General features: G+C 37.5%; 4 protein-coding genes across 5 annotated transcripts in view; 2 read left to right on the top strand and 2 right to left on the bottom strand.

Moving 5' to 3' along the window:
• The window catches only part of LOC134824716 (obelin-like), a 36,645-nt gene extending 26,044 nt beyond the window's left edge, over nt 1-10,601 (bottom strand). The window contains exon 1 of the mRNA XM_063836697.1: nt 10,595-10,601. The gene's annotated coding sequence lies outside the window, so the exon portion shown is untranslated. The remainder of the gene's footprint in view (nt 1-10,594) is intronic.
• Nucleotides 284-5,052, top strand: LOC134824610 (zinc finger protein Xfin-like). Its single transcript, XM_063836540.1, has 10 exons — nt 284-378; nt 525-689; nt 807-920; nt 1,039-1,141; nt 1,358-1,475; nt 2,200-2,299; nt 2,996-3,638; nt 3,779-3,892; nt 4,208-4,335; nt 4,554-5,052. The coding sequence occupies exons 1-10, from the start codon at nt 370-372 to the stop codon at nt 4,698-4,700; spliced, it is 1,641 nt and encodes a 546-aa protein (XP_063692610.1). The 5' UTR covers nt 284-369; the 3' UTR covers nt 4,701-5,052.
• On the top strand, nt 6,452-8,513 carry LOC134824669 (uncharacterized). Its single transcript, XM_063836636.1, has 7 exons — nt 6,452-6,533; nt 6,641-6,875; nt 7,008-7,132; nt 7,263-7,440; nt 7,715-7,828; nt 7,925-8,121; nt 8,414-8,513. Exons 1-7 carry the CDS (start codon nt 6,501-6,503, stop codon nt 8,507-8,509), a joined length of 978 nt encoding a protein of 325 aa, XP_063692706.1. The 5' UTR covers nt 6,452-6,500; the 3' UTR covers nt 8,510-8,513.
• LOC134824702 (uncharacterized) lies at nt 7,925-16,511 on the bottom strand. Of its 2 annotated transcripts, XM_063836678.1 has the most exons (8): nt 16,394-16,511; nt 14,800-14,959; nt 14,373-14,471; nt 13,976-14,085; nt 13,628-13,761; nt 13,129-13,158; nt 11,921-11,953; nt 7,925-8,894 (listed from the first exon to the last, which is right to left on the bottom strand). In XM_063836678.1, exons 1-8 carry the CDS (start codon nt 16,505-16,507, stop codon nt 8,774-8,776), a joined length of 801 nt encoding a protein of 266 aa, XP_063692748.1. In that variant the 5' UTR covers nt 16,508-16,511; the 3' UTR covers nt 7,925-8,773. The 2 variants fall into 2 exon arrangements, with proteins under 2 accessions (XP_063692748.1, XP_063692755.1); XM_063836685.1 differs by lacking the exon at nt 13,129-13,158.
• Nucleotides 16,512-22,706: the final 6,195 nt, after the last annotated feature.

The following is a 22,706-nucleotide window of genomic DNA, read 5'->3' as shown; positions in this document are numbered from 1 at the left end:
GGAGCGCTGGCATTGCCAGCCTGGCAGCCTGGCAAGCACAGATTTTATTACTTCTTTTCCACCTTCCTCTGGGAACTGTGATTGATTGAGAATAATTAGAAATTATCATAATAAAGCAAAAGAAGAAGATTTCATTGCCATTTATGTACTCGGAATTAAACCAATTTATCATGATATAGGTCATTACGTGATGTAAAATTTCAAAAGTATAACACATCTTACCAATACTTTCCTGGAGACTGTTATGCAAGTACAAAGCATTTGTACTGAGACAAGTATCAGTAGGAAATGACAAATCATTGTTTTGCATGTAATCTATGTTCGTTTTAACCATTGTTAAATAATAAGCGCACTTGTCCAGGTTTATCAATGGAAAAGGTACGTTACTAAACTAATATAAGCACTGCTAAATCTCAACTAGTTTTTGTCTCCTTTGGGCTGCATTCAAAAATATACCTATGCTATGAATATAGTAAATAGTTTGATCAATATTTACGTGAACTATTTCGAGAAAATAACTGCAGGATTCCAAGAAGACTAATATTTCCATCCGAGAGAAGATCCCATGTCCTGATGGACTATTTCTGAGTCCAAGCAAGATTCCCAGGGTTGGACACGGGGTCTGGACTAGAATACCCGTGCCCGCAGGTACTTTGTATGCAGGACCTTTTGACGAGCAACATCAGTTGGTAGGGTCGAGTTTTACTTTTATCGACTTCGTTTCAAGTTTTCCTTGATCATTTGTTTTCATCCTATTTGAATATGGAGTATGGTCATTACTACCTAAGTATTCCCCATGAATCCAGGCAAGTAAGGAGTGCAAGAATACCACAAACTGGATGAGATTTATCAAGAGAGCTCGATGTGACGAAGAACAGAATCTTACTGCTATTCAAAGATATGGACATATTTATTATCAGGTGAATAAAGAATAGCAACTGCTCAAATTTGCTCTGATTTGTTATTCTATTTGACAAGGAAGCTTATAATATCTTTTAAGTTAGTTCAACCACTGATAACTAATTTTCTTGTCTTCAGACAGTGAAGAATGTTCCTGCCAATGATGAACTGTTGGTCTGGTACGATGAATCTCTATCTGCTATTCTTGGAATTGATCCTACCAGAGACATTACAAAAGATGGTGTGTTGATAGTGTGAAGGTTCTAATCTTTGGTTGCTCAATATTACGTAATTAAATTGTTTAATGTGCCTAAACTTATTGTTTTTGTCTATATTTTCCTAATATGAAGTCATCTGGCGGGAATAACCATAAACGGTTTTGGTGTATGTCCCCATAAACTACATAACAAAGAGGTAACATTAACTAATTAAATGATTAATTAGATGATTATCTCAGATTGCGGGCTATACACCTGCTTGAAGTGTCTTCACCCCTTCATGTATCGAAACTCTCTTCTGTGGCACAAGTTGCAAAACTCCGAATGTAAAAACTACGAACCTAAAGTTGGAGTGTGGTGAGTCTAACAAACAGTCCCTTTATCTAACCCAGATAATAACCCAGATAATAACCCAGATAATAACCCAGATAATAACCCAGATTATAACCCAGATAATAACCCAGATAATAAACCAGATAATAACCCAGATGATAACCCAGATAACAACCCAGATAATAACCCAGATAATAACCCAGATAATAACCCAGATAATAACCCAGATAATAACCCAGATAATAACCCAGATAATAACCCAGATAATAACCCAGATAATAACCCAGATAATAACCCAGATAATAACCCAGATAATAACCCAGATATAGCTACTTTATCATTTTCACTCACCAAAGGTGTGGTGACCTACATTTAAAATGTGGGGTATACTCAACCTCACGAAACATTGTTAGCAACTTTTCTAAGTTACAGTGTTACAGTTTAGTGTTTTGTTTTCTCATCCATTACTCCTTTACTCGTAAGTAGGGCAAGTGGGTTTCATCAAGCTTAGGTTATTTTAGAAGTAGTGCAGCAACCTGTAGCTTTAGTTTTACTATCGTAGTTTGCACGTTTTTTAAAGAATAGGTACTTGAAATTCGAATTCTACGATTTTATTCTACTCTCTACAGCCTAGAAACCACATATAGCCAAAATGAGATCATATGCAAAATGCACATGTTTCAATGTTTGGGCATATCCACAGCCCATTTATCGGTCGAACATCAATATTTTCAAAAAACAACTTCAGTAGTTGCGATGGATGTGGCGCCGAGTTCCAAGAGCAGAGACTGTTGAAGATACACATAATGGAACACTACACTGAAATGCAACTCCGTCTTCTCATGAAGGTTATTTAATCTTTATAATTATTGTAATAATCTGTTTAAATCAGTAATGATTCGTAGTAGAAATCTGTAATCACACACATACAAAGCGTGGAGAGAGTTATTTTTCATTATCTTTGACATTTTCCCCCATTATCTTTTAATGTCATAAGATATTGTAGATAAGATATTTTAGATAAGATATTGTAGATAAGATATTGTAGATAAGATATTGTAGATAAGATATTGTAGATAAGATATTGTAGATAAGATATTGTAGATAAGATATTGTAGATAAGATATTGTAGATAAGATATTGTAGATAAGATATTGTAGATAAGATATTGTAGATAAGATATTGTAGATAAGATATTGTAGATGAGATATTGTAGATAAGATATTGTAGATAAGATATTGTAGATAAGATATTGTAGATAAGATATTGTAGATAAGATATTGTAGATAAGATATTGTAGATAAGATATTGTAGATAAGATATTGTAGATAAGATATTGTAGATAAGATATTGTAGATAAGATATTGTAGATAAGATATTGTAGATAAGATATTGTAGATAAGATATTGTAGATAAGATATTGTAGATAAGATATTGTAGATAAGATATTGTAGATAAGATATTGTAGATAAGATATTGTAGATAAGATATTGTAGATAAGATATTGTAGATAAGAACCTTAACTAAACTGCACTTCTTTCCAGAACACAGGACTGGATCTTGATGGGTCTGTGAACAGTACGATACCCTCCACTGCTTATAACACTGCTGGTACAACACCCTTCTCGTCTGGACCTGATAGGACAGATACTTCTTCCTCCTCATACTCCACTAGTTTAAATACATCATCCAGCTTTAACGTGTGTTGTCATGACAACACATCCAGCTTTAACGGCTCAAAACATACTTCCGAGGACGGTTATAGAACCAGCCCAGAAAACTTAACCGATGAGATGGAACAGCATGATGGCATGTCCGTGAATAGAGACTTGGAGTTACTTTCGTGTAATCTGATAACTGCCCAAACAAAGTGTTGCACAAACAAAGTGTTGCATGCACACAGTTACACGGAGAGCGAAACAAGTTTAAACGGCAATGCTCCTCTGAGACATGAATTAGCGAGTAATTCCAGGGGATCACATGTTATTTTACCCGAAACTTATAACGAAAAAGGCTGTAATATTACAAGACCGACTACTGGTATCAATCAACCAATAGTGCCTCTGCCCTGCAGCGATATGATTTATCAAGACCAGCCTACGGTACAAAAATATTGTCCTTGTCAGATTTGTGGCAAACGTTTTGCTTCTGCTTGGACCTTGCGGGAACATAGTCGAGTTCATACAGGTAAAAGCAGTTTAGTGTTGTTTACGTTGATTTGATTATTACACCACTGACCACTGCCTTCTGTTACTAACACAGTTATCATAATGTTGGTGATCTCAAGATCTAGAGTTGTCGAGATTAGTTCCACCGTCTCTGCTCAGGAGAACGACCGTATGAGTGCACCGTGTGTGGGAAGAAGTTTGCTCACCACAGCAACATGGTGAGACACTACAGAATACACACCGGAGAGCGTCCCTACCACTGCCCCTACTGTGGTGAGTATTTAGTTGCTTAGATTGCAGTAACTGTGAGGTGAACCTTGATACTTTTCCGACAAAATGGTTTTTGTAGACAGCTGCTGAAGCCGTATAGACACCAGGATGTCATTGCGATGAAGTTGTGGTGAAATAAATATATTCTGTGCGTAACACAACACAACAATTGAGTATTGATTGTGATCATTATTTCATTAAGGTTTACAAACCAAACACACTACCTTTTTAGCTTCGGTCAAGAGGGAATTCTCAAATCAAATAAAAAAGACTTGCCACTCCTGATAGATTCCTTTTTCAAACATGTCTCTGTTTCAGACAGGAAGTTTGCAGTGCACAGCAACCTGACAGCTCACTACCCAACACACCTTGGTATTAAACAGTTCTCCTGTGGAACTTGTCACAAGTCTTTTGTCCACGCTTCATCTCTTCATAAACATCTCAAGGTTTTAATTTTTTTGTATTAAAATATTTTCTTGCGAGCCGCGAGGCTCTCACCTCTGCCAAAAATAAATCTCCATTATCAGTTAGATCTTCTGATTGGAAGATTTACACAGTACAACATTAGTTATTAATAAACGATTAGTTTGTGTAATGTGCTTTACATTTTGCCATAAAATATCCTACAATTATCCTACAACTATCCTACAACTATATCCTACAGTCGTATAACCACACTGGGGTGGTTAAGAATATCTGCTTAAACTTGAGGAAAGTTACGAGAGAACTAACGGAAGCTCAGAAGCAGCATGCCACGAGGAATCAGATGTCCGAGTTACTGAAAACTCCAAGTATTTTGAACAAACTTTAATGTACTGGAGAATCGCAAATTAAGTTTACTAATACGAAAACCATCTTTCGCGAATGTGTATTGTTTAGCTTATTTTTACCGCTTTTTTGTTGTAAATTTTAATTATAAAATGGAAAATAGATTTTCTTGTTAAATTTTGATTGAAATATCAGCGAATGCTATTTCTAATCGCTGGTCGTTAGACTCAGGTTAATCGTTCAATTTGTATTTTACCAAAATAATTCTCCTTACTTAATGGCTCTCCCCGGCACCGCCCCATAATACCCAATAAGTTAGTGTCATGGTTGCTGCCAAAAAGTCAAAAGTGTTAATCAAAGTGTTAATGGCATTAACGGCAGAAGGCTATTATTCCAAATAAAAGGAACTGTTCAGGACACCAGCTCCACCATCTTAATGTGTTGCCAAACCCAAAAACTTCTCGTCTCCGATCAAATTAGGCTTTATTGTGTCCAGTCAAAATCGTAAATTGCATTCTGATTAAAGTTTATGATCTATAATTATAATTTTCTGGTAGGCCGTGTTTTGAGGATGAACGGTATTAACAGAGTATTTCTATCTGAATGATTGGCCCTGCACCCGGACTTGACTTGAAGCAGATAGGTTACATACAGAAAGGCGGATGTACCCTTGCCACGTGGTCACTTCTGTTGTATCACGTGGTAACTCCACCGACTAACGGCTGTTGTGACCACGTGACACTGAATTTATGAAATGTTTACTCGCCGGCCGTTTTGTGACCCGCCAACAATATACCACGATGTGATGTGCGGGCTGCAATAGTAACTTGACATTATTAATATTACTTGTAGTTGTTTATCTTAAACGGGTTACACGCCGTGAATACATTTATACGGAATCACCACGGATGGCCAGCTTAGCCATGACAAGCTTTGCTGCGCTCTGCTTTTTCGTCTTTACCGTTGCTTTTACTCAGGACCGTAAGTACTAAAGCATGTTTGTTAATGTTTCGGTCATGTTTTTAATCAATTTGCAGCGTTCATAAAGTAGCACATTTGCCATGTTGAAATTGGGCACGGTACAAACTAATTATACTCTTTGAACCTGCAATATTATCACCAAAGACTCTTTGTTTACCTAAGAAAGCAGCTCAATAAGCAACGTCGTGCTCAAAATAATAATTACGAGTCACACTGATGACAGTGATCCCTGATTTGCTGGTGCACTAGGTTGCAGTAGGAACGAGTACAGGTGCAAAGAAGGTCGGTGTATCTCTAAACGGTTCCTGTGTGACGGGTGGCAGGACTGCCAGGACGGTGCTGACGAGAAGAACTGTGTGGACACGTGTGCCAGTAACGAGTTCAGGTGTCCGGGAGGGACCACGTGTCTTCATGAGAGCGTCAAGTGTAATGGGGACTTTGATTGTCCTGACGGTGGTGACGAGCTTCAGGTTTACTTCATGTTTTAAGTGATGATTTGGCGCTTTTAAGTATGGTACTGAAGATTTGCAAAATAACAATGTGAAAGCTTTTAGTTTTGGCTTGTATTGGTATAATTTGAATTTAATTTCTATTTTTAGCAGAAGGTAAAACATGTGTTCTTCCCAGTTGCAATGATACATAACTTTCCCTGTCCAATCTACCTCCCCAGTGTGATTACCCGCTTTGCAAAGCGGACGAGTTCCAGTGCAAGAACGGGTGGTGCCTACACAAGTCGTGGGTGTGTGATGGTTACCAGGATTGTTTAGGGGCGGAGGATGAGGGGGAGTGTAAAGAGTGTCCCGCCTCCATGTTCCAGTGCTCCCCTGATAACTGTATCCCTCCTTCACTCGTCTGCAATGGCATGAAGGATTGCGACAATGGCAAAGATGAAAAGGTCAGTATCTATCTCCTAGCTCTTATTTCGTATTTTAGTGAACTTTAAATGATTGCTCTAGTGGCCCCCAGCCCCACAGTGTTACTGATATAACCCCGATATCGCAGGGTTGCTGTGATGGGCACGAATGTGGTGATGGCAAGTGTATCCTAGAATCACTGACATGTGATAAGAGGATGGATTGTCAGGATGGGAGTGACGAGTCAGCAGCGACCTGCGGGCCCCCACCCTGTCCCAACCATACCTTCCAGTGCGGAGACAGGACCTGTATAGAAGTAGAAAGGGTATGTGATGGGGTCCTGGACTGTAGGGATCAGTCTGATGAGAAGCAGCCGTCTTGTTGTGAGTAGAACACTGTTCAAACATGATATTTAACTATGCAGTACGCAGCTTCTCCATAATTTCCAAATTGTTACTGTTGATTGAAATGGATGAAAATGTGTTTGGATGTAAATGAAATAAGATCTGTTTTAGATCAGATACTAATAATAAGGAAGAGAATGAGAGGTCTATACAACGGGTTCGACAGCTATGTTAGCAAGGTCTCCACAATCCTCAGCTATATCCCTGCAATGCAAACTCAGATTGAATCTCTTGAGGTAAGTTTCGTCGCAACCCTGGTCCCAGTAAAACAATACAATTAAATGTCGCATTTCAGATAGCACTTTTTAAAGTCGAAACTAATAGTAAGTATCACGAGAATCACTCTTGTTCATGTTGATCTCCCAGGGTCAGTTGAGAGGATTAGTGGGAGAGTTGGAGACAGTGAGACAACAGGCAGCTTCAGCCGGAGGGCAAACTGTGGTGTATCGTGATGGTGGTGGCGACAGTGGCGCTGTTTCCGCTTACATTGAGAACCGGATCGTTCAGCTGGAATCAGGGCTAAGCAACGTCAAATCTGAACTAGGTCAGTGCTTGCTTTATCTACCCTTATTCTTCTGGAAATAAATGTTTCCGGCTTTTTATTTTAACGGCCTTACTGTCTCCTTATTCAAGAATCCTGACAAAATCAGTTATTTAGGCAACCATTCGATCTTGTACCGATTGAGTTACGGACTTCAGTGCATGGTGGTAACATCATGAAGGATGCCTTATAACTCATTGAAAGTATTTTGGAGTACTATTACTGGTATCAACTATCATGCATTAGTGTCCGCTAACCCAGCCATTCTCCATTTCAGAGTTTGTTCGGGCTGAATTTAGAGCTGAGAAGAATGCCAGAATGTCTGACAGTAACACGTTAGAAGAAGTGGCTACCACTGTCTATTTGCAGAAAACTGATGTCTCCAAGCTAGGTTAAGAGTCAAAATATTTTACAAACATTTACGATGAATTTTTTGAGCATTTATGATGATCTTATTAAATTGAATGTTGACAAATGAAACTGTTAGGAAGGGAGATTCAGACTGTGATCTCGGATATAACAAGCCAGAAATACGAGTTGGAGACCCTGAGCAGCTCGTTCGCTTCCTACAAGCAGAGCAACTACGGGCTAGCTGATAAGATCAACGCTAACTCTGTCTCACTGGAGACACTTTCTCAGAAACTCTACTACCAGGACTCAGCCTTGCAGTCAGTCAAACAGCAGGTAACTCTCATAAAATTACATCTAATTAGTAACATATCTTGGTATGGATGAGGACAATTTATAGGGTGCGATTTATAGATATGAATACTGGTGGGGAAGTGAACCATATTTGTTTTGAATCACGCCAGTCATGGTAAGTTTTCATTGGTTAATACTATTTGCTTTCACGTGTAAGACAAAATATGGTTCACATCCATTTCCTCAAATCAAAATCTCAATAAATATCATCGTTAGATAACTGCCAATAATTAAAATAGTACTATTAATTACTATTGCCACAACCCTGCTTCAGCTTGTATACAGATCATCCAAAAAGAAGAGATCAGCTTTTAACGAGACTCAGCCAGCTTTTAACGAGACTGTCACAGAAAATGTTGATGTCAACTGAGTTGATGTAAAACGTGGAAAAAATCTGGAGATCTCGACCAAGAACGTTTCTTTTTAGGCGAAAGCTAGGTCTGATCACTCTGACATTACATATAAATAGTTCAAAAATGACAGTGTCGATACAGTTTTTGTCCACTATGGCAAGCTTTCTAGTTTTAGAAGAATCACAGACTTTGCTGGGAAAATTTGTTGAGCAAAGTGCAAACATCTAAAAAATCTGTCATTTGCTATTTCTGTGAGGGATAATTTATACATTTCATTCTTTTCAATAGTTCGTTTTCCTTTTTCTCTCTTCAAGTTTAGGCAAGTTCTTCACAAGAGCAGACTTCTTCACAGGACCTTTCTTGGGGTCCAGCATCTTAACTGGCGATCTCCTAGGCGTCATGCTGTGGAAAGAGAGTCAAATTAAACAGAAAATTTAATTGAATTAGTAGTTTATCTAGCAATATCTACAATATCTACAACTTATCATTGCTTTACGGTGTCATGGCAAGTTACCACAATTATTGATTTTGAAAATTATTGGCGATTTTCTGTTTTTGAATATAGATTATAATCGAAAATTTTCAAACCTCTCATAATCGATGTGTAATCGATTATACACGGTGCATTTCTCAGAAAAGCGCCTCTGGGCCGCTTACAAAGCGATTATCACAATGCTGGCAAGCATGACCGTGCCTCTTATATTTACAATACTATTTACCCCCTTTACTTTTATAACCCTTTATTGTTTTTCGGGCATTAAGACTCATCGAAAGTAGTTCAGCAGGTATATTTAAGTTCAAATCATTCTAATTCAATGTTAAAGATGACAGGAACAAGAAATAGTTATGTGGAGGTTTTTAAGAAATTTGCGCAAAATACGCGCCAGCATGTTATACGAAATTCGGTAAAAAACCCAAAATTGCCATATTCAGGTGCCTTAAAAACCATGTTAAAATTGAGTTAGAGATCTGAAACTTTGCAGGGCGTCTAGACGTTGACCAAATCGACTGTAAAAAAAATTCGTGTTTCAGGCAGAGTTGAAAAATACGTATTTAACGTATTTTATAAAATATCAAAAAAACGTTAAATACGGCGTATTTTATTTTCGCTGAATAAAATTCGTTAAAATACGTTACAAGTGATTTTGTAGCATTAAGAGCTCCAATGAAATAATAAGTACTATTTCTAATTATACAAGTTAAAAGTTTGATTAAAACTCGCGTAGCTCTGTAATTTATCACCTCGCGTATGATTTAAGGGAACTGTGCACGTGCTAAAGCGTACCAAAGCGTGCAAATACGAATTATTAGATTCTAAATAGACTAGCAACGGATAAGGCCATAAAGCTAGTAGGCATTAATGCCAACCTTCGACTTATCCAAAACATGGAGAAATGTGATTTCAATGATGATTACGATTCATCTGAGTAATTGTGTTCTTAATTGTGTATTTATTGAAACTTTTTTACGGACGATTTTCTACACAAATATGAATATTTTTCTGCGTTCAATTCCAAAAGTAAATTCCAATCCCGTTCAAGGGAACAAAATAAATGAAATTGAACCGTAATGACGATGTGTCTGAAAAAATTGCGAACGAAAGACATAACTTATTAAGTTTTTGAATGCAATTACGAAAAAAATAGGCAAACGTATTTTAACGTATTTTTGACGTATTTTATTTCTAAGCAAAAAAACGTTAAATACGGCGTATTTAAAAAATTATCTCACGTATTTTTCAACTCTGGTTTCAGGAGTATCGGGAAATGGGTTTTCTGGAACCCCTGTTTTACGATAGATTGTCGTGATACATATATATTCAGGGATAGACGCTTTGCCAGTCAAATGTAGTCAATTGTAGCCTGAATTTAAGTGTCCGTAGATTCAAAAGTATAAAAGATACAGAAATTTCCGACCACAGGTCTTAAAGATAATTGTTTACACTTCCGTTTCAATTATATCAAAAAATAATTTAACGTCATCATCACCACTTGATGACGTCATCAAATTAAGTGTTTTTAAAACTTGATTTTTGACAAAATAACAACTTTTCAAACTGATTTTACACCATTAAGGAGAAATTTTATTCAAAATCTGAGGACCTTTGTACCTTAGATAATTGTTCAAGTATTCTGAAAATTTACCGGAAAGTTTCCCTACCTTGCTCCTTCATAAAGATATTTGCCATTGAAGTTAGTGCTTTTTTGAAGAATTATTTTATAAAAACGTCAATTTTGCGATTTAGTATTCTCTGGTGTTGGGCTATCCCTTGAGTTGTGGAGCTCAGTTCTGCTTTCTATAGGTATAAATTGTGTATTAGGCTAGTTCTAAAGTTAAAAATTCAAAAGTTGCACACGTGGGGACACGCCCAAATTGATTAAAAATTGCTAAAATCACTGAAAATTGCTGTTTTTACCATTTTCTGTAAACGTTGGTGTGCCGTTGTGATTACAGTTCTTCTTGAAATACTTTGAAACTTTGCATGCTTATCAAACTATATATAAAACACCAACATGCAAAAATGTACGGCGGTTCAATATTGGATGCGCACGCAACGTCCGCTCATAGTTTGCACGTGCGAAAGGTGATAATTTTGCTCATTCGTGATTTCGAACAAATTCTGCTTTACCACGACAGTTCAATGTCATCATATATAAATTTAATGCCAACTTGAATGAGTATAAAGTGGCAAATTCAGTCAGTGATCGACCGATATGCTTACCCAAACACGAGGAAATTTGTTCAAAGGAAAAATTTCGAAATCGTTGAAACTTCCGATCCTTATTAATGAAGATATCAGTTTATATTTCGACTTTATAAAGTACCCTGACATTAATCAAAAATATATGATATTTTACCAAAACCCATAATCATGGGTAGAGTGGACCGCTGCCAGTGTCTTTCTTTCCCAAACAAAAGGAAATGATATTAATTTGATTGACCGTTTTCAAATGCAAAATGATACCGAGAATGAAATCGGTCGCTCGCTTTTCCCATTCATTTACAAATGTAATAGATAAAGAAGAACTACCATACCCGAAGACAGCTGTACTCGGCAATAAAGATTCAATAAACTTCAGCTAATTCACTAACTACCACCCTTATCCTGAAATACTAGGTATCGACCCGAACGCAACCCAAAGAGATTATTACAGCATGTGATCGATGTAATTTATCGAAACCTATTACAATTCGTATAAGCCGTGAATGAATGGGAAAAGCGAGCGACCGATTTCATTCTCGGTATCATTTTGCATTTGAAAACGGTCAATCAAATTGATATCATTTCCTTTTGTTTGGGAAAGAGAGACACTGGCAGCGGTCCACTCTACCCATGATTATGGGTTTTGGTAAAATAATCGATAATAAAAAGGTTTCAATTGTGGTAAATATCATTCGGCAAAGGCTTTAATACAACTTTAACTTACTTTTTGGTAGGAGTAATCTTCTTTTCACTAAGCCTGTAATAAGAAATATCAGAGATGGTACCACTACCATATAAAATATTGATCAATATAACAATTTAATATATTTTCAGAAATATCGTTTAGAAAGTAGCGTTAAATGAGAATCATAAGCAGTTTTCCACAGAGTTCATTGTATAGCCATAGGATTAACAGCCGTCTCCAGATCGGGATAAACATGATTATTAAGTACTCCCTAGCAGCAATAAAATATGGTGACCCTGTCATTGTATTAAACGGATTAAACGGATTAAACGATTCAAAAGTCAAATTATAATGGTAATGTATGACCCAATACAAAAAATAAATTTACCCAAAAGTCAAAAAGTATATATAAACAAGATAATGAGAATAAAATTGCAACCGCTATAACAAACAAAAAAATAATCCCCGCAAATCTTCAGAATGAGATTTATTTCTCTAACAATTTAAATGAACTCTAATAAAAGTGTTCCGATTCTTACATTGTCATTAGGCAATACTGTTATTGTTAGGAATTTGTTTAGAGGATGCTTCAGGGAATCTTCGTTCATGAGCTTTTATAAGAAACCTTCTTAGGTCTCCGATGGTTGTAGGGTGTGCGAAGATCTGTCCAATATCAGAGAAACAGTGACGAAAGTCTCCATTGTATGGAAACTACAGATTGCCCAGCACCCACACCCACCTGGACCCGCCCCTACTGTGATGTTGATTTCATACGGTGGGGGTGATCGTTTATTGTTCTCAGCTCCAGCTAATCAATCACACCTGCACTATAAACTTGACAATATCGCAGATTGCAGGGGTTGCTAGCCCCGCCTTTTCATCTCAAATTGTAGCTGAATTACGGCGATGAACTGGACAGTGTTATTGGGACAATCTCTTACCAATGTTACCGGCCGTCATTAAATTAGCTTTTGCAGATCCAGATATTTTACATGTCTATACTAAACACTGTTCACTGATTTTTACTTAATTACACTATTACAGTGATCGATTAAAACGTGACCTGATTAACATTTAGAGTCATCCTACTGGACTAAACCTCCTCTTGACTTTTTGGAAAGTTATTAGCTATGACGGCCGTTTCGGTCGGAGATCGTCCCAATTAATCGTACAAAGCGACAGCTTGTTAAAGATATATTTGTCTTATTATTGTTGATCTGCAGCTTAGCAAATAATTTAAAACTCACTTCTTCTCCGAATTCTGGGATGCCAGGAGCCTAAAATATTCACAGAATGTAATTGTAAACAATCTTGGTGACACGACAGAAATCTTTCCAACGACCATTACTTTTAGCCGGTGTATTTTGTATTCTGCAGGGACACACGATCGACACACAATCTCAACACCCGGCAACTTGTACTTTCTAATTTCTTATGGCTTTTGAGCACGCGCACTTTTGTACTTGGTGTGTAATTCTAGCGGGGAATCGTGAAATAGCTCGCTAAATTAACCACTCTAGGCTACTCAAAAGCATATTTTCTATTTTGAAGTATTGAACTTACTCAGTGTGCCGATGATAACTATAATATTATACTAACCTACGAAGCATGATTATGTTGCTCTTCTCGGAATAACGGTGCATAACGCTATGATAAGCGTGAATTACAAAATTAAGAGCATTTAACAGTTCGAACGTGCGACCATAATTTTGAAATCGACACGAATCTTAAAATCATACGACTAACTTGTTCTGTGATTTGCTCTTCTGCATTCGCTCGTGTTTCAACCTGTGTTCGGTGTTAAGGATCCTGTTCGCCTCCGTTGCTCCGTATAGTTGCACCATGAAGGTCTTCCGCTGTTCCTCGGCTTTCGAGAACTTCTATGCGTTGCGGATGGTTTTGTTAACATTTTGATAGAATTTGAAACTTTGTATTGATACTGTGAATACAATTTTTAGGTTGGAATTCGCCATGCCAGGCTTTGACATTCAACATGGCACTGGCCACTCACTGATAAGCTGATAGTTTAAGTTATAAGATAGGCAGTTTTCGACTATTCTTAGATTTTCTCCTACAACAGATCCGGTGACGAACCTGGGACTCACTATCCAGTCTCCACTCATAATCCTTCAGCTCACTCGTCAGACTATTCTTCGCTTTGTTGGTGGTGACGAGCAGTTTCCTCACTTCTGCGTCAGAGTAATCTGACACGGTTTAGGGTTACTTCACCTGTCTTTCTTTGTAAAATAATGTATGGGTTGCAAAATACGATTACACTTTCACCACGTGGCACATGGTGGTTACTGATTGATGACATGTAGAGTTGTCTGCGGTAATTTTCTCCAGCTGCTACTACATGCTAGTGTTTATAATACCCTGCAAAATACCTAGAATAATTGCTAGTCACAGCTTGACTCGAGTTATATTTGCCGACAAACTTATAATACCCCACCTTTAACACATTAAACTTGCTGTTAACACATCGTCGTACCTAGGGGGTTTTTGAGTGCCATAGAACGTTCAGCATCCTTCAGCTTTAGTTTTGTAATGTTGATCTTAGCGAGTAAGTCTTCATGCTCAGCTTCCAGCTCTGAAGAATGGGGTGTTGAACAGTGTGTAGCTTGAGTAACAGTTTGGCAGCCGTGCTGCAGCCTTAAGTAACAGTTTGGCAGCCGTGCTGCAGCCTTAAGTAACAGTTTGGCAGCCGTGCTGCAGTCTTAAATAACAGTTTGCAGCCGTGCTACAGCCTTAAGTAACAGTTTAGCAGCTGTGCTGCAGTCCGGTCTGTCACCACGTTCTATTCAGTAATTTGATAGTGTACGCTGTGTTGACTGAATCTCTAACCTTATGTTGATATGTTCGTGTCGCGGGTTCGTTGAAAACTTTCCCGGATATATCTAAATTTCTCTGGTAAAAACCTGCATTTTTGGTTCTCTGAATCTTGTATTTGTTGAGCCATCGCTCGTCTTCCTCATCCTCTCCGTCTCTTATCAAGATCTCTTCTTCCTTCCCGATATCACGGGCTGACTCCTTTAGTAGGGTCCTCCACTGCTGCCGTCTCTTTCGTTCAAACTCTACCTGCAATACCAGTTTTTATTAGTAGGGTCCTCCACTGTTGCCGTCTCTTTCGTTCAAACTCTACCTGCAATACCAGTTTTTATTAGTAGGGTCCTCCACTGTTGCCGCCTCTTTCGTTCAAACTCTACCTGCAATGCCAGTTTGTTTTAGTAGGGTCCTCCACTGCTGCCGTCTCTTCCGTTCAAACTCTACCTGCAATGCCAACTTGTATTAGTAGGGTCCTCCACTGCTGCCGTCTCTTTCATTCAAACTCTACCTGCAATGCCAGTTTGTTTTAGTAGGGTCCTCCACTGCTGCCGTGTCTTTCGTTCAAACTCTACCTGCAATGCCGGTTTGTATTAGTATAGGGTCCTCCACTGCTGCCGTCTCTTTCGTTCAAACTCTACCTGCAATGCCAGTTTGTCTTAGTTTCGTACTTCTCAGTTCTCACTTCTTAAATACAGTTAATCAAAATTCTTAGTCTCAGTCTTTAGTTACTAATGTAAACATTATTGATAGCTCGGTTAGACTACAAAGTAAAACATAAAAACCAAAGCTCTAATTATACTAAATCTACATTAGACTAGACTGATTCAGATTACAGCGATAGTTTCCATCAAACCAGTTCATGCTCGCAAAATTAAAAGTTTTGTATCTGTTAATGCTGCTCACAATATAATGACAGTGGCACGTATTCGCGTATATACACTGTACAGTTTAGTTATGAGGGCTATAAGTAATACTAATCAACACTCAACAGGGTCTAAGATATCGCTTAAATCATTGCTGAATTTTCTGCACACAGAGTACTGGTTATAAAGGACCCGCATATTACCAATTTAACAGATTATACACACTATTATTATACGCCACCCCCATTTATCTTTTTATATGTTATAAAGGGGCCACATACATAACCAACCTAGCCCCGGCTGTTGATGAGGGATTATTTGTCCTGTAATTACCGGAACGTTGACATACAATAACCTGCCGTATGTATATAAGTATATTATAGAGTAGTATAGGGCTGCCGGTGGGAGAGCTTTGTGAACTTTAAACTAATCAGCCAAGTTTACTTTCAGCAGTGAGCTTTTTAGTGTTGTTGTGTAGTGAGCTGTAGTGTATAGATCAGTGTGGTCCTGGATATTTACCGTGTGGTTGCCGATTATGACAATTATTATTCGTTTTTCAGCTGTGGTCGTTACCCATTTCAGTTCTTTAAAAATGTTTTACTTAATCGATTGAAAATCCAATAATGCCATATTAGTACAATAGTAAATACATTTTGTTGATTCTCCCACAAGATAGATAATAATCATTTAAAGAAGTCAACTTAGAGAGAATCCACAAATCGTATTATATCGCCCTTTAAACTGCAACCTTCAATCAATCGACCGATGTAGACATATTTGTGTTATTATGTGCCTGTGTTATTTGAGGATTTGTGTTATTCACCTCTATTCGCAGCTCGTCAAGCGTCATTTCCTGGACATTGACTTCCTTCCGGACGAGGTCCACCGTGTTTAGGTTACCTTTCTTTGACTCATGAGAACGTCTTGTCGCCACCATTGTCCCCCCTAATTCAAGTTATGTTTTGAGTTCTTTGAAATTAACAACGTGGATCAACTGTTCAGGAAAATTCATAGCCAAATCAAATAAATATCCATCGTTTGAACCTCCCTGAGGTCGACAGGATTTGATATTAGAATTAGTTAAGCGTCAAATAATTATCCTTTATTACCACACACATCTATAAACACTAAACAGTGGGTTGAGTGGGTAATGACAGGTGGCATTACATAACAGTGGGTAATCAGTGATTACCCACTGTTTAGATTACTAATCACAGGTGGCATTACAACTCTCTGTGATCTCCGAAGCAACCTCATGGGAGTGGTACTGTTTCACCAGTGCAGTGATTATACTGAGATATCACTTCTCTGCACGATTAAAGATGACAACAGCCATTACACTGTAAAGATACTATAAAGCTTAAAACGTCAGATGTTCATGGCTTATTGAAGAAGCAGTGGCACAAACAAAGCGAAGCAAACCATAGCAACCTGTACGATACCCGGTCCTAAGACAGCACTGCCATCCGCGAGGATTATGAAATCAGAAATTAAAAGTACGTTGTCAAGGTAACGCAGGAGGCACCCTGTAATCCTACACCCTAATGGCAAGGTTTGCTCGAGTTGCTCTTTTCATCCGCTAAAAAGCCGGCCTTCATATTAAGGCTTTAAGGTAACATGTGGGGTTAAATGCATGTCATTATATGTTAGAATGTTGTATGCGAGTCACTAATTGCAAAGCTTCTATAGTGACTTTTAGTGAGTTACTCATTTACTTTAATTCCATTATAATATATGTAAAAGCGTGAATTATGCTGGACAAATAGTTTCAGTCGTATGAACTTTCATCTCATTATCGCGAATCATCTGGAATATTGTACTGACTTGAGTCGGTTTCATTTACTCGCCATGTGGCCATCTGGTTATGTAATCGGTTTGTTCGGTATTCAGAAAAGTAATGGTTTAAACTTAACATATACCTGTTGTAATTTTCTTACTGTCGACTTCACCCTATCGCTAATAAGCCACACTTTACCATTTTGTTATAGTGCACGAGTAATGGCCTTTAATATGCTCGCGAAAGCAATTTCAGTGAATATACCGTAAGTTTCGCTTTGAGTTATAGCCTATCATATCGGTTAAACTCCGTCCACTCACGCCGTGACCAATACCATAGTGGGACGTGACTGTCTAGTGTTCGCCATTTAGAGTCTGATCATGTCATAGAAAGCTTGATTTGGTGCAAACTGCAATATTCAGAATATTGCCTATCATTCTTAATTTTTGCTCGTTGCAATGTTGCATCGTAAGTGGATCTAGTATCCAACTTGGTCCCTCTGGTTCGGATGAGAGACTCGTATACCATCACAACTTGGAAATCCGTTATCATAGCTGGTGCTTTCCTTATCAAGTTTCCGTTAAACTATATCCTAATTCCTACAACAGTCAATCCTCTCTATACTAGGCTCCTCAAGAATCAATAGTTCCCACAGTCAGACTGCAGACAACGAATGAGTTTAAAAATTCCAACAAAATCCTCTACTAGGCTCCTCAGGAGACTAAATGTGCCCATTGTGCAATGTTCATTCTTGAGGTATTAATCTTAAGTGCTATAGGTAATTGGGTAGTTTCTAATTTAGTAGTTAGGTACTAATTGAGTAGTTACTAATTTAGTAGTTACTAATTGAGCAGTTACTAATTGAGCAGTTACTAATTGAGTAATTACACGACCCCATGATTGAATAAGTGGTATAGTACGTTATATTCACGTGACATGCCCTAAAATTTATTAACTGAAGTATAAACTTATATATAAGGTAATACAACATGTAGAGCGAGCTGCAGGGTCTAAACATCAGTACTTAGTGACACCTGGCTGGACATTGACCGGTGCCACTATTGTTATATTTGTTCGCTCAGTTATAATGCTACGTCTCCCAGCAAGCCACTTATCTGTAATTTCTTTTAAAGTTTAAATACCAACACCTATACTTTACTGTTCTCTCAGTACAGTAAGTTAACAGTCCCCTGATGCAACGTAGGCAATCCTGTAATGACGTGTCTGCATCACCATTTGATCTGATAATCGTATTTGATGGCTGGTGTAGTGGTATGCGTTCATTTGGTACCATTTATTTCGCTGTTCTGGAAGGATCTATGAGAATATAATATATCTCCAGACTGTAGCATTATGAATATCTGACGTAAATGAAGACTGAGGCTTTGTCAATCAAAGGTTCCTAAAAGGGTGTCATATTTTATAAATGGCTCTATTTCAAAACCTACGAGGTGTTTTGCTTTTTGTCGTTGGTGGACTAAAACATTTATTGTTTTTTGTAACTTGTAAGCGCACAGTATACAATGTGTTAAGATAAATAAATAGTTTACAGATCTATGCAATGGTGCAATGGTGCAATGGTGCAATGGTGTTGTAACTTTATCCTTTTGTTATCGGTCTATGCCCTAAAAAAGTTTGAGTGCAATATTAGCTCTATTATAGAGTTTGCACCTAAACGATAAGGTCATTTATAACCACTATGTACTGGGTTAAAAGGTTAATGACGTAGCGTACATTTTCTTATTCGATTCTATTTCACTTCTGCTCAAAGAAATTAACCTAACTTTCACGTGCTCCCTTGAACACATCAGGTCAAAGAAAGTGCTGACATTTCAATAAAAAGAACATTCTAGAAGATAGATTAGAAGTGTGACATTATACGTGGTGATGAGTGTTGCAGAAGTGCAGTACACTGTAGTAAGAGTGCGGTAGTAGGTATACACATGTATGGTTTCACGGCATGTTAAATATCCTCTTCTCATAGTGCATAATTCCGTGCGTGACTAATTTGTAGTTTTACAATGTACACTTGTGTAGCCACTTTATCCGTTTTAATTACATTCATACCATGTTTTGTGATATTTTTTTGTGATTTGTGACTGTTACACAGTTACTGCATTCGTTTTAACTTCGTTTTTTAACTCTGCTTTAACCAGTACATGTTAACAGTACATGTTAACAGTACATGTTTAAGTTCAGTCTAGTGTGTATACTTGTGATGACTAACAGGTCGTCTTTTGCTGTTGATGAATGAGATGAGTCTCTAATTCAGTACACTTACATCCAATTATCGTTCATTATTATTTCACACGTAATTGCTCTATTTCTCCTGCAGTTGATTTATTTCTCCCAAAGTTTCTACCAAAATAAACTGGGTTTCAAAACAGTGACAGGATTTTTATTTAATTGCCGCAACTATCGAAAAAAAGAAAATTATATGACAAGTTGTGGTGAATATTTACGAAGTTTGCGGCAGAATTATATTTTTCTTGTTACCGTGTTTATGCCCTTATCATAATTTATCATTTATTAATCATCATTTATGTGCTTATTCTATGACCGATAATGAATATTTTCCAGGAGGTTTATAACAATTGCCTTAATCATGTTAATATTAATAAGATATCGTCTATCGATATATATTATATGTAGTATGTACTTTCATAATGTTTTAAAACATTATACAATCTTCTACAATCTTATACAATCTTAAATTAGTGACATTACTATTAGAATGCCTCAAGTATCGAGCATCATCGAGTCCGTGATTACAACACACTGGATCATTTTTCAGACATGCTTTATACTTACTAAGTTACTAATTACCATATTGCAGCGCATTTTCTCTGTCTTAATTTATAGTCAATTTAGTAGTACAATAATAATCATGTACTACCTGTGTGACCTATGCTGAGTTTCGTCAAGACTTGACGGGGCCATCACATCTTCTGACCACCCCATAGCGAGGTAAAGTCTCGCTCGTTGCGCCAGCACAGCAGAGAGTTCGTATTTGGAGGAGTATATCCCCTGATCGGCGGCTTATCAGGGAGAGACAACATGAACTTTGTAAGCTTATCTTTGAAGTGCTCCAGATCTTGAATGACATTCAGATGGTAGGGGATTGCAGTTTAAGTCCCTGAACTGCAAATGAGTTGTCATGAAACAAGGTGATCAGGTTTGCTGTTGAACTGGTTCTACGTTTTGATGGAATTATTGCGAAGTTTCCAAGCCTTGGGCGTGAAAAAAATAGAACGTTCAGATTATTGCTGGTCTTTCCGTGGAGGATTTTTCACATATGGAGAATGATGGATCGCTCCTGCCTTCGTTGACGAGACATCAGAGATAGATAGACCAGGCGATCCCAGTAGTGGAAATCGTGCATTCCTGATATTCTGGGGGGCGGGGGTGCCAACAGGCAACGTTACGCCACTGAGACCAAGAGAGATCACTTGACACTAGGACGCCTAAATCCAGAGCTGATGTACAGTGTACTCAAGTGCAGTGTCTTTGGAAACTGAGTATTGATAATGTTCAACCATAAATGGAAGCTCAGATAGTACATATTGGTGGTTGAATTTGTGGCACATGTACTCAAATTTGTCTTTGTGAAGGGCCGTATTATTTCTTTCAGACCAATCAATGACATTTTGCAGATATTTTTGGAGGAGCTTGCTGCTTGATGTCATTCTCTGATTTGATAGCAATTGATATGCGAGTGTCATCAGCAAAACATCAAATCATAGAGTGCATGATACAATGTTCGATATCATTGATAAAAATCAAGAAAAGGGTTAAGCCAGATTCTGGCGTTTCCGGAGAGCACGGACTATGATGTTTAACTAAGTAGATATAGGATGGTTAAGGAACAGTAGTTATAACTGTATATAATTATATATAGGTGCCCTAGTGCTCCCTGTTCTGTGATGTTGAAATCTCCTATCCTCTGTAAAAATGGGCTCACATCAAATATATAGTGCTCATTGCTCAAGCTTGGTAATGTTGAAATTCCAATTCTCGCACTTTTAAAATGGGCTCACATCGACTCTTATATCTATAACATGTAATGACTCGATTCTTGCGACTGGCAGCTATATAACCTCTCCGATCATTAAATGAAGCAATTAGTGATTTTAGATTACCCGTCTCTCATTTTCTTTATAAAGTTCAAGTCATCTGTCAAGGGTGAATCGATGATTTCGGAGACCGAGACAAATTATGGTTTTCTCCAAAAACGTGATACTGATATATAGATCTTTATATATAGACACCACGTTACGAAATTCTGAGATTATCCCTTATATTATATTATATTAGCCGCTTTGGCCTTATTTTTATTTCAGCCATTTTATGTGCTGCTCACAGTGTGAGATCAGATCCCAAATATTCTTAACCCTATGCTCTTGAAACTTGTGTCCAATTTCTTATATTAATTGTTTTTCCCCTACAACCACTAATATTCAACAATATTTGTATTAAAGTCTGGATCATAGATTAGATTATAATTAATCAGTTTGTCGTTTTGACCTGGATTACTGTAAAACTTCAGTTTGCTGATTATGTCCTGTAACCTGGGTGCCTCAATTGAGACTGTATTGTTCCAGACCAAGAAGTTTTACCAGAAAATCAATGATTAAAAAAGCTGCTTTAAAAAAAAGCTGTGACTATCAATTTCATGTTTAACACCTGTCAGTGTCAACAGTTGTAAGAACCATATGCAGCGCTCTATCATCATGCTTGATGCTTCTCGAGAGAATTGTGTATACAAATGCATCATAAAAATGTACTTACAGTATTTCGATCATATAATAGCCTGTTGTATTTAATTAACAAAGTAACTGTAATCGTATACCTCGAGACCTGGCAATACAACTCTCTTCTACTGTAAGGAAGTTGATTGTAGATTCTTCCTTACTCCTTCATTTTGTTGGGGCTGTTAAGTTAACCACCTTCTGTAGTCTGTTTCCTTCGTTCTCAACCGTACAGTCACAAAATGAACAGAATCTTATTCCATGAAGGATAGTATACCATACACTATTGCATTACAGTCAATAATTCAATTACTGTTTTGGCTTTATTTCAGAAATAAGGATTTATCTGTCACGCTAAATCAGAATCTCTTTGCCGTTGAACACGATTCCTTCCTATTTTGTTGTTGTTGCGTTAGTTAATGCGTAATAACAAAGCTAAACTTAGAGTCAGAAGTGTTAAACTGAGACACAAATAGTAGTTTAAGTTTAATGCATGATATCGTGACATACCTTACTTAGTTAAAACATTAGTACGTGACCGAACAAAACGGTCAAAGAAAGTTTTTCGTTCATAATTATGTCCGCCCAAAATTATTTCAGTCCACGTAATT

The sequence above is a fragment of the Bolinopsis microptera genome, chromosome 1 (assembly GCF_026151205.1).
Source record: "Bolinopsis microptera isolate Bmic1 chromosome 1, MBARI_Bmic_1.0, whole genome shotgun sequence".
Taxonomy (NCBI): Eukaryota; Metazoa; Ctenophora; class Tentaculata; order Lobata; family Bolinopsidae; genus Bolinopsis; species Bolinopsis microptera.
This window is presented reverse-complemented; position numbering and strand designations above follow the sequence as displayed.